Source organism: Tachyglossus aculeatus, chromosome 1 (assembly GCF_015852505.1).
Source record: "Tachyglossus aculeatus isolate mTacAcu1 chromosome 1, mTacAcu1.pri, whole genome shotgun sequence".
Classification (NCBI taxonomy): domain Eukaryota; kingdom Metazoa; phylum Chordata; class Mammalia; order Monotremata; family Tachyglossidae; genus Tachyglossus; species Tachyglossus aculeatus.
In genome coordinates, this window is record NC_052066.1 from 77652516 (window position 1) to 77665501 (window position 12986).

Consider the following 12986-nt stretch of genomic DNA (forward strand, 5'->3'; position numbering starts at 1 on the left):
GCTGGCCTGAGCTCCTCTGCACTTTGCCAATTAATTCCTCCCTGTAGCCCATCTGCTTCAGTTTCCATGCCACAACAGTTATTGTTTGTGCCTCAGCTGTGTGGCTAGCTCTCTCAGCATGCCTGGAGAGCCCCGCCCCCAAACACTGCAGAAAAAGGCTTACACCTGACGCTCCCCTCTCTGTCTTCAGCCCTTAGTCTTGGACTGCATCAATCCATCTTCCCTTCCATATGACCCTTCAATGTTTCTTCCAAAGTGGGCATGTCCCTACTTCCCACAGGGCCTTTTTTCCTACTCTCAATTCCAGGACAGCACTGAAGCCACTGAACTGCCAATATCCTGTCTCGGGGACTAGTCTTTCTATAACAATAATAGTTATACTTCTAAGGGCTTATTTTGTGTCAAGTATTGTACTATACTTTAGAATAGATACAAGATAGGTTGAACAAAATCCCTCTCCACTATGGGGTTCCCAGTTCACAGAAAGAGAGAGAGCAGGTACTGAATCCACATTTTGCAGATGAGGAAACTGGGGAACAGAGAAATTAAATGACTTGTCCAGGGTCACACAGCAGGCAAGTGGCAGAAGGGGGATTAGAATCCAGGTCCTCTAACTCCCAGGCCTGTGCCCTTCCACTAGGCTACACTTCTTCTCAGAGGTCAAATGATGCTGGAACTAGTAGACAGAAATGACTAGGGCACCTAAGGAAAACGTCTGCCTTATAACTGGGAAGTATATGCAGTTAAAGGCATTCTTTGCAGGACTTCCAATTCCATATAAATGACTTTGGCTTTGGTCAGCCTTCCAAATGCATATAAGCAGGAAATTTTTACTATAAGAATCAGTTCTGGTTGGAAATTCCTTATTCTAGAAACATGAAAGACAGAAGGATTTGTTTCCTATGACTCTTTCTGGAACCTGAGTGACCTAAACAAAAGTTTTGTCAAAAGGAAGAAGTAATGAGTGAGTAGACTTGAGCTGCACACCAACCTTATCCTCCCAATCACTAACACAGACTTTCCTAAGCCCTTTACACTCTATAAGGTAAAAGCCACCTTGGTTCTGACAATTTCCCAGGACCCTTACCTCATCTTTGGGAATATCACTAACAGACGATGCTGTGTTCAGGTTGGTCTGAGATGGACAGCAGTCCTCCTTCTGCAATCCATTATCCAGGGAGTTTAGAGAAAGCAGGTGGCTTGCTCTGGGTTTGAGGGTTTTGGGCCTTTTGGGCGCCTCTAAGTTGCTATCAGTATTGGAGTAGTTTCCAAGAGAGATCATGGAAATGGCGCTCACCCTGCCAGGGTAGCGGAAACTTTTTCTTTGCGAGCTGGGCCTTGGGCTCTGCGGCTTGGGACTCAGGGGCCTGCAGGGCATGTCTTTGCCATCAAATGTTGGTGATCCATATAGTATCGACTGATTAAAGAAGGCTTGCTGGTCATTCGGGCTGATGAGAGATTTTGGCCACGATTCTCCGTGAGAAACACCAAAGCAACTGCCCCTCATTTCCTGCTGCTCACTGGATCCATAACTTGTTAGGCATTTAATGGCTGGTTCACTTCTCCTCCTCTGATCTGGGGACATGGAGTCTTTGAAAGACTCAAGATGTCCAATGGAGCGCCGGCTTTCAGGGGAGGACTCAGGAGGTCTCCCAGATCTCGGGATTGCTTGCCCATCAGCTTCATCTTTGGTCAGATTCCCGGCTTCATCACTGGCAGCCTGCAAGGGGAATCTGCTGGAGTTGAATAGCTCCTGGGGAGCGATCAAGCTCACTAAAGCCGGTCGCTTAGGGCTATCCATCTCTTTGCTTTTCAGGAAGGCTTTCCACGAGCTTTGGCGGAGTTTGGCTTTCTCCCTCTCAGACTTTGTTGAACTTTTTGAGCTGTGTTCATTGTTTTCCTTCTCCAGAATTTTAGATTCAAAGAAACTTGAGAAAGATTTATGGGCTAATGCCAGCCGGGTCCTAAATTTTTTATTCTCCGGGCTTTTGATCCTCTTATACTCGTTGTTGTTGTCCGAGGACGGCCTCCTGGTTGCTAGGTCTTCTGGAGTTTCAGCATCATCATTTTCTTTTGAACTTAAGCCTCCACCTCCTCCTACAGCAGACATGTCATTGGGAGAAAGACAGCTCGTGTCTATGTCTTCCAAAGGTATCCTGCCAGCACCGGAAGCCCTCCGCAGACTGACTCTGTTAAATGAACCACTTTTCTCATAGAGTTCCTCCTCATCTGAATATTCTGAGGTACAACTTTCCTTCCTTGGGATTACGAAGTTAGGTGAACCATTATCAACTGATGGCAAACTCCCCACGTCCTCACTGTCCTTTCCGGCAGCTGGCTCTTCCACCCTTTCCTTGCTGCCAGGCACATTTTGGCCTCCTGGAGTTTCAGCAGCTGTTGGCTTGGTCTTCCTGAAGGAAGTCATTTTGGAGAAAACAAGAAACTTGGAAGACTTGCTGGCCTTTGTCTGTTTTTGCACTGCTTTATGGAGGCTACTATGGCTACCAGGAAGCTGAAATGAATTATCATCCATTTCTTCACTATTTGTGCTCCCAGAACTTACGTTGTCAGAAAGCGTAATATTGGAGTCCGAGACACCCATTCGAGGATAACTGGAACAGCTCTCAGGCGTGCTCAGATGATGTTCGCTCTCCTCTGCTTCCTCTAGAATCAAGCCTAGATGGATTTCTGGATTGGGAGAACCTTCACCAGTGCTCGGGTGGTTATTATCCAGAAGACTATTTTCAAAGTCTTTCTTTTGATGGCTCTGTTGGTTCTCTCCACAAATCACATCAGCCAGGTTGTTTTTCTGACTCAAGCCACTAGAGATGTCTGTTTCCAAAGCAATTGGAAGAATTAGAGAGCCACTGGACTCTTCATCTTCCTTAGCAAGAAACTTAGCTTCAGTCATGGAGTTAATGACCTCTTCAGGTGACGCTTCAGAATGGTTGTTTATTGTGTAGGATTCCATGCCTCCTGCGCTCTCAAGATGGGCTGACCGTTCACAAAGATCACTTATAGAGTCTTCCACTCGGGCTGAGATACTTTCAGAGTATAACTCAATCCTACAGTGAGGATGGGCCTCTTCATTGGCATTCATGCACCTGTTACCTCTTGTGCTTGAAAAAATACTCAGAGTTTGTTCCCCTCCTGACTGCCGGGCCATATTTGAACTTTTCTGAATGGCACTGGTGACTGCAGATTCATTCTGGTCAACTAGGACAGCTGTCTCTTGCAGACCCCATTTTTTGTCATTACTCTCAACTCTCCCATCTCTCCAAGGTCCAACCAGCTCTGTATCGCCACTCGGGGGAGATCTCAAATGTTCCTTTAGGAATTTTCCATATTTCTCCCCGTGGTCGATGTCAGGAGCAGTTTTTGTGTTGCATCTTGTGGCCTGTAAGCCTTTCTGTTCCACAGCTATAATGATCAGAGCTGGTTTGATTTTCGAGTACTTCATTGAATCTGTTTCTTGAGACTTCGGAATCACTGTGGGTGCTAGACAAATAGACTGGGCTGTGTTAGTCTCTTTTTCCTCTTTGTTAAGAGCTGGGTTAGCTGCAGTCAGTTCTGCATTCCCCTTTAAGGCATTGTTTTTACAGCTTAAAGTTTCTATTACTGACTCATCTGGTTCTTTTGTAATGTCTTTTCTATTTGATTTCAATGTTGTTTCTGGAACATTTAAGCCCAAACTCAATCTGGAACAACCCAGAAATCCATTTTCCCCCACCAAGCCCTCATTTGTGCTTGATTTATTCAATTTTCTATCTTTTGGGACAGTAATTCTTGTGTCCATAAGGATTTTGAGTTCCTTCTTGATAGAAACATCTCCAAGATTATTTTGCTTATTAACAAAATCACCTGCTTTGGAGGGCCAGTCAATGCTGCAAAGTGACTTGTGTGTGGCTAACTCTTGTTTGGGTGGGTATTTGGTGTGATTTAACTGTGTGACAGCATCTGTGCTTGCAGGTTCTAAAGCTGGGACAGCAGGATTCTTGATCTGCTTGGAATCATGCTTCCGTGATTCTTCCTGCTGGAAGTCTTCCACGGTCAAGCCCTCAGCTTCTTTTTCTGAGTTAAGGCCACAAAGCTCTGATTTACTGCATACGTTAATATCACCACCTTGGTTAGAGATGGGTGCATGGGAAAACTGGTGGGGAGGGGCTTCCGGACAGGTCTTAGAAGGTAATAGTTTAATGCTTCTGTCACCCTCCACTTTTTTTCCTTTTTGCAACCTGATTCCAAACTTTTCTAGATTTTTCGAAAGGCACTCAGAATGTATCTGGGGGAGGTGTAACTCAGGGCAAGACCTCCTAAATGGCTGTGGATCCCGAAACTGGTTTTCAGGAAATCTCGTCTCTTGAATACCAATATTTTCAGGGATACTGAGCCAAGTCTTAGTACTTAGGATGCCAGGAGGTGAGTGAAAAGTAGATTTTAAACAAGGTTGGAGGACAAGTAAACCTTTCTCAACTGTGAACTCCGGAGGCTCCTTTCTGATCTTGGCAACTGAATATCCTTCACGGTTCAAGTTTTTGGTGATGCAATCTATGGTAGAAACAAAACTAAACTTTTGATGGAATGCCAAATCCTCTTTATTTCTTCTACCGTGAATGCTGTCCGTATCGAGGTGGATGTTTGGCAAACTCTCACTGGGCTTCTCCCACTGAGAGGAAAATGGCTGATCCAGAGGCACACTCAGACAACTTTCTGATTTGGATCCCAGAAGCGTGAAATTTGAGACCCTTATGCTTTTTACAAAAGCCTCCTCAATTGCCCCTGAACAAATACAGCCTGTGCTTTTGCTGCTCCCTGGGGTTTCTGCAGCCTGAAGCTCTGTTACTCCAACTGGAGGTCTTATCTTTGTTGCAGGTTCCTCTCTGCTGGTGCTCTGATCTGCGTTGGAAATCCCACCGACCAAAGAATCCTTTGTCTTTGTTGCCCTTGCTTCAGATTCTGAAGGAAATGTCAGACATTCACTCCCGCAGAAAGTTTCCTTTAAAACAGGAAATGTTTCCAAGCGTTCTTTCACACCGGAGCTTGGCTTAACGGAAGAATGAAGTTCTCGAACAGAATTGTCTGGCTGGATGTCAAGGGATAGCTGGCATGCTTCCTCTCTTGGAGAGGAAAGAGAGACCAAATTCAAGCAGGTTTGCCCAGTGACATCACTGGCCAGGGACTCAGTATCGGAAGCACTTTCAAAGAACTCCGTCTTTACATCCGAAATACATTCACTTTGATGAGACTGAGTTTCAAAATAATCCTCATCTGTTTCTTGGCTTGAACTGTGTTTCTCAAGGTCTCCAGGAGTACCAGGGTGCTGATTTGCAACCTCTCCTTCGCTGGTATACTGTTCAATGGGTTCTGGTGTCTGAGAACAAAAAGAAGAGTCAGAAGTCGATTCACCTAAAAATAGGTTCTAGTTTCCAACTTTATCTGAAGTTCAGAAAGGATTAAAAACATTTCAGAGGGAGATCGTGTCTACTTACTCTATTAGAGTCCCCCAAGCACATCATACAGTGCTCTTCATAAGAGCACAATAAATACTACCCATTAATCTCTTAATGTCCCTTACATGTCCCTGGTTTCAGGAAGAATTAGCATCTACATTCTATTGGTGGGGAAACTGGAGCTAAGCGCTTGGAAAAGTACAGTACAACAGAGTTGGTAGACACATTCCCTACCCCCAAGGAGCTTACAGTTTAGAGGGTGAGACAGACATTAATATAAATAATTTATGGCTATGTACATAAATGCTGTGGGGCAGAGGGTCAGGTAAATACCAAGTGCCCAAAGGGTACACTGAATAGACAACCCAGAGAAAGAGGGACTCGGGAAAAAGAGGACTTAATCAGGGAAGGCCTCTTGGAGGAGATGTGATTCATTCATTCAGTTGTATTTATTGAATGCTTACTGTGTGCAGAGCACTGTACTAAGCACTTGGGAAGTACAAGTCGGCAACATATAGAGACGGTTCCTACCCAACAACGGGCTCACAGTCTAGAAGGGGGAGACAAACAACAAAACAAAACATGTAGACAGATATCAAAATCGTCAGAACAGCAGCATGGCTCAGTGGAAAGAGCACGGGCTTTGGAGTCAGAGGTCATGGGTTCGAATCCCAGCTCTGCCAATTGTCAGCTGTGTGACTTTGGGCAAGTCACTTAACTTCTCTGTGCCACAGTTCCCTCATCTGTAAAATGGGGATTAAGACTGTAAGCCCTACTTGGGACAACCTGATCACTTGTAACCTCCCTAGCACTTAGAACAGTGCTTTGCACATAGTAAGCACTTAATAAATGTGATTATAATTATTATTATTAAATAGAATTAAAGCTATATGCACATCATTAACAAAACAAATAGAATAGTGAAGATGTACAAGTAAAATAGAGTAATAAATCTGTACAAATATATATACAAGTCCTGTGGGGAGAAGAAGGAGGTAGGGTGATCTTAAATGACCTTAAAATAACGGTTAAGTGATGAACAAGCTGAGGGGGTCTTCCAAATGAATGACGGTGCCAACTTAATCACTGCACTCTGATCTCGTCTATCTCACCACTGACCGCTTTCCCATGATCTCCCCCTAGCCTGGAACTCCCTCCCCCTCTCCATATGCCAGACCACCACTCTCTCCACCTTTAAAGCATTGTTGAGGTCACAACTCCTCCAAGAGGCCTTCCCCGATTAAGCCCTTTTTTTTTGTTTGATGGCATTTGTTAGGATACAAGGTGATCAGGTTGCCCCTCTTTTCCCTGGCTTGCTCTCCCTTCTGAATAATAATAATAATAACAATAATGATGGCATATGTTAAGCACTTACTATGTGCAAAGCACTGTTCTAAGCACTGGGGAGGATACAAGGTGATCAGGTTGTCCCACGTGGGGCTCGCACTCTTAATCCCCATTTTACAGATGAGGGAACTGAGGCACAGAGAAGTTAAGTGACTTGCCCAAGGTAACACAGCTGACAAGTGGCAGAGCCGGGATTTGAACCCATGACCTCTGACTCCCAAGCCTGGGCTCTTTCCACTGAGCCACGCTGCTTCTGTGACCTTTGGACATTTGATATTTGCCCTGCCCCCAACCATACAGCACTTATGGACATATTTTTAAATTACATACTATAAATTACTTTTGTATTCATACAAATGTCTGTAATGTCTGTCTCCCCATCTAGATTGCAAGCTTGTTATGGGCAGGAAACATGCCCTCTAATTCTGTTGTACTGTACTTTCCCCAAAGTTTAGGAATGTGCTCTGCAGATAGTAGCACTCACTAAATAGCACTGATTAATAAAAAAAAAATTGACTTTGCAGGAATGAAAAGTTTTGGAAAAGAATAATGTTTAGACTCGATCATCAGAATTGGTGGGATGATTGTAGGATAACAAAAAGTATAGCCTGTTGTCTTGGACTGTCCGCTTGAAATACATGTTCATTCATTCATTCATTTAATAGTATTTATTGAGCACTTACTGTGTGCAGAGCACTGTACTAAGCGCTTGGAAAGTATCGGTTAACATGTGGTACAAGCATGGGTAATGCCGAGGTTGTGAGTTTGATCCTCACCTGGACCACATTTTGTTATTCCCCAGCTGCTTTCATCAGCTCTTAGAACAGTGCTTTGCACATAGTAAGCACTAACAAATAACATCATTATTAATATTATTATTATAATTCTGCAACAGATAAAGACAATCCCTACCCAACAATGGGCTCACAGTCTAGAAGGGGGAGACAGAAAAAAAATCTCCAGTGGTTGCCTGTCAACCTATGAATCAAGCAAAAACTCCTCACCCTGGGCTTCAAGGCTTTCCATCACCTCACCCCCTCCTACCTCACCTCCCTTCTCTCCTTCTCCAGCCCAGCCCTCACCCTCCGCTCCTCTGCCACTAACCTCCTCACTGTGCCTCGTTCTCACCTGTCCCACCGTCGACCCCTGGTCCATGGCCTTCCCCTGTTCTGGGATGCCCTCCCTCCACACATCCACCAAACTAGCTCTCTTCCTCCCTTCAAAGCCCTACTGAGAGCTCACTTCCTCCAGGAGGCCTTCCCAGACTGAGCCCCCTTTTTCTCTTCCCCGCTCCCCATCACCTCCCTGCCCTACCTCCTTCCCCTCCTCACAGCACTTGTATAAATTTGTACATATTTATTACTCCATTTATTTTACTTGTACATATTTACTACTCTATTTTATTAATGATGTGCATATAGTTATAATTCTATTTATTCTGGTGGTTTTGACACCTTTCTACATGTTTTGTTTTGTTGTCTGTCTCCCCCTTCTAGACTGTAAGCCCGTTGTTGGGTAGGAATCGTCTCTATATGTTGCCGACTTGTACTTCCCAAGCGCTTAGTTCAGTGCTCTGCACATAAGCACTCAATGAATATGATTGAATGAATGAATGAACAACAAAACAAAACAAGAAGACAGGCATCAATAGCATCAAAATAGATAAATAGAATTATAGGTATATACACATCATTAATTGAAGGAAAGTGGGTTTTTTGCTAAAATTCCCACAGAGAAGTGATTGGGTGAATGGTCAGGAGGTCCACGAAATGATAATAATAATGCTAATTATGTTATTTGTTACATGCTTACTGTGTGCCAGCACTGTATTAATTTGTTCAGCTATGTTTATTTAGCACTGTAACAACCAATAGAGACAATCCCTACCCAACAATTGGCTCATAGTCTAGAAGGAGGAAGACAGACAAAAAAACAAAACAAGTAGACAGGCATCAATGGCATCAATATAAATAGAGTTATAGATATATACACATCATTAATGAAATAAATAGAATAATAAATATGTACATATATACACAAGGTCTGTGGGGTGAGAAGGGGGATAGAGCAGAGGGAGGGTGTTGGGGTGATAATAATAATAATAATGGCATTTGTTAAGTGCTTACTATATGCAAAGCACTGTTCTAAGCACTGGGGAAATTACAAGGTGATCAGGTTGTCCCACCGGGGGCTCACAGTTTTAATCCTCGTTTTACAGATGGGGTAACTGAGGCACAGAGAAGTCAAGTGACTTGCCCAAAGTCACACAGCTGACAGTTGGCGGAGCCAGGATTTGAACTCATGACCTCTGACTCCAAAGCCCGGGCTCTTTCCACTGAGCCACGAATGGGCAGGGGAGGAGGAGGAGAGGAAAAGAGGAGCTCAGTCTGGGAAGGCCTCCTGGAGGAGTGGATTTTTCAGTAAGTCACTGAGCTACAGACAAGATAATCGGGTAAGACACAGTCCCTGTCTCACATAGGGTTCACAGTCTAAGTAGGAGAGAGCATAATTGATTCTCCATTTTAGAGATGAGATAAGTAAGGCACAGAGATGTTAAGTAACTTGCCTAAGGTCATGCAGCAGATAAGTGGAAGAGCTGGGGATAAAAGCCAGGTCCTCTGGTTCTCAGGGCCATTGTCTTTCCCACTGGGTCATGCTGCTTCTCAAACTCAAACAGCTTTAGACTGTGAATCTGAAGCTGCCCTGGGTTTTTGTGGCTGGGATCCTGCAGAGACCTTAGGAGGGCATGGTCCACCAGAGAGCACGTGAGTGGAGAACATGAGGCAGAAAGGAGTGAAAACCACAGCACTTTCATCAACAGCACCGATGGGGTCAGAAGTCCAGGCCCCAAACCAGCTAGATTCTCTGAAGGTAGAATTATGCGAGGAGGGGAGAGGAGGGAAAACCCTGAAAAACTCACAAGTCCAAGGCATTTTCCCATCCCAAATCTGATCCAGTCTCCTCCCAGTTCACCTCCAAAATAAGTCCTGAAAATTACTCGTTGGGGAGGGCATCCCCATATCGTCAGCAAGACATGCCACGGAGTCTGCCCAAATGGCAAATTACCCCTAATTACGGGACAAAAACAACTAGCAAAATAACAAGCAGATTCCTGTTTTCAAAGTGCAAGTGTAAGACGATGCAGCAACAGATGACATTATTAGCCAATAACTACCAGTGGCAGGTTATTGCTGGGTGGGTACATTAGCATCTTACACCTCAGTTTTGCCAAGCCCTCTCTTGAGTAATGCTGTAAAGATATTTTAGAGATAATAGGTAGAGAAAGTAAGACACAAAGTGAAACACTCATGGACCCCATGAAGGTATGGCCAATATCTAACAGCACTTTGAATAAAACTGATGAAATTGACATGAAAGTTAATAGCCCCTATTAACATCCTATTTGGTGGCTTGCTGAACTAGAGGGTAGGATATTAATACTTTGTGTCACCATTCAGCAAAATAAGATTGGTGAATGATCGAATGGAAAAAGGATGGATGGATGGATGGATGGATCTGGTGGTTAGGAGACCTGGCTCTGCCACTGACCTACCATGTGACCTTGGGCAAATCACCTTAACCTCTCTGTGCTTCCATTTGTTCCTTTATAAAATGGGAATGATGATAATAATACCTTTCTTTCTCCTCTCTCTCCTTCACAGGGGTGTTGTGAGGATAAAATAGAGAAGCAGCATGGCTCAGTGGAAAGAGCATGGTCTTTGGAGTCAGAGGTCAGGGGTTCAAATCCCAGCTCCACCAATTGTCAGCTCTGTGACTTTGGGCAAGTCACTTAACTTCTCTGTGCCTCAGTTCCCTCATCTGTAAAACGGGGATTAAGACTGTGAGCCCCACATGGGACAACCTGATCACTTTGTATCCCCCCAGCACTTAGAACAGTGCTTTGCACATAGTGAGCACTTAACAAAAAACATTATTATTATTATAAGATAATTAATGTGAAAAATAAAAGCTCTATATAAATTCAAGGCATAATAGTGATAGTTTATGCTGATACTGACACAGGCATTTTTAGCCATTAACTTCAAGGCTCTCCACTAGCTCTGCTGTTTTATTTTCTCCCCTCACTATTGTCTAGTTGACACTCTTTGCTCCAAAGCTAACCTCTTTATTGTCCCTTGTTCTGACTCTCACATCTCTGACTCCTTGCTCATGCCCATTCCCTTGCCTTGAACTCCCCATCCTTCAAATCTACCAGATCACTTGTTTCCCCATCTTCAAAGCCCTCCTAAAAACCCATTTCCTCCAGAAGGTATGTTCCAAATCATTTCCATCACCTCAGGCCATGCCATCCTAATACTCTCTCATCACTTCTGCATGTATCCAATCAATCATTTATTGAGCACTTACTGTCGGCAGGTATATTCCACTTATTTATTCATTTTCTTAATATTTATGGTTTTCCTTCTGCTCCAATTTAAACAGGACTCCTCATCTTTCCACTCAGACTCTGTTCTTCTGCCTTTCACAACACTGTAGCCAACAAGAATAGTCTAACCTCCCTATCTCACAAGCCGTCTCATTCAATCCACAAATTCAATCTGTCACCAATTCCCAGCAGGTCTATCTTCATAACATCATTAGAATCCATCCATTCCTCTCCATCCAAACTTGCTACTATGCTGATACAAGCATATACCATATCTCACCTTGACTACAAAATCAATCTCCTCGCTGATTTCCATCTTGGCCCACTCATCCTTATTTCAACTCTGCTGCCTTGATCATCTTTCTAATGCCAACTCACTCACTGTACCTTGGTCTCATCTATTTTGCTGCTGACCCTTACCCATATCCTCATTCTGACCCGGAATACCCAAACCCCCTATCCATATAAAACAGACCACCGCTCTCTCCACCTTCAAAGTCTTATTAAAATCACACCTTTTCCAAGCAGATGTCCCCGACTAATTTCTCCTACTGCCTCAAACTTCTGTGTCACCCCTGCACTTGGATCTGTATCCTTTAAGGACTTGATCAGCACAGTCTACTGACAAGAACACGGGCTTGGGACTCAGAGGACATGGGTTCTAATCCCAGCCATGCCACTTGTCTGCTGTGTGACCTGGTGCAAGTCACTTAACTTCTCTGTGCCTCAGTTATACCATCTGTAAAATGAGGATTAAGACTGTGAGCCCCATGTGGGACAACCTGATTACTTTGTATCTACCCCCGAATTTAGAACTGTTCCTGACACATAGTAAGTGCTTAACAAATACTATAATTATTATTGACATTCAACCCAGTCCTCAGTCCCGCAGCACTTATGTGGGAAGCAGAGAAGCAGCGTGGTTCAGTGGAAAGAGCACGGGCTTGGGAGCCAGAGGTCATCGGTTCTAATCCCGGTTCCACCAATTGTCAGCTGTGACCTTGGGCAAGTCACTTAACTTCTCTGAGCCTCAGTTACCTCAACTGTAAAATGGAAATTAAGACTGTGAGCCCCCTGTGGGACAATCTGATCACCCTGTAACCTCCCCAGCACTTCGAACAGTGCTTTGCACGTAGTAAGTGCTTAATAAATGCCATTATTATTATTATGTGAATATTCATAATTTATGTAGGCAGAGACTGTGTTTACCATCTCTGTTGTATTGTACCCTCCCAAGAGCTTAGTACAGTGCTCTGCCCATAGTAAGCACTCAATAAATACCATCGATTGACTGATTATATGGATGCAATTTACACCTGTCTTCCCACCTCATTTGATTGTCTTTATTGAGGACTTACTGTGTGCAGAGCTCAAGAGTAGGATCGGTGTCTTTTTTTTTTCCTCTTATTCTCTCCCAAATACTTGGTATAGGACTCTGCAGAGAACAGGCACCCTATAAAAATGGTTGAATGATTGCAAGGTCATGGCTCTCCTGATTGGCTTTTCCTCAATGACAGCTACTCTCTGGGGATGCTGGTACTTCTGTGCTGTCCTGTCAGCACACGTCCAGCCTTCTCAGACTGCACACTTTGTTCCTCTAACGTCAACCTACTCCCTGTACCTCACTCTCATCTCGCGTGCTGTTGACCCCTTGCTCGTCCTCTCCCCCACCCCCCATCCTGGCAGGAACTCCTTAATTAGTTGAATTCCTGGACTACTCTTTAAAGTCAGTTTAGGGCTGAGGAGAAGCAGTGCAGCCTAATGGAAATAATAATAATAACAATAATGATGGTATTTGTTAA

At 44.0% G+C, this 12986-nt stretch overlaps 1 protein-coding gene across 1 annotated transcript in view; it reads right to left on the bottom strand.

The window, feature by feature from the left end:
- ARHGEF4 (Rho guanine nucleotide exchange factor 4) overlaps nt 1–12986 on the bottom strand; it is a 473125-nt gene that overhangs the window by 292062 nt on the left and 168077 nt on the right. The window contains 1 exon segment of the mRNA XM_038770130.1: nt 1088–5371. Coding sequence (XP_038626058.1) covers nt 1088–5371 — 4284 coding nt within the window.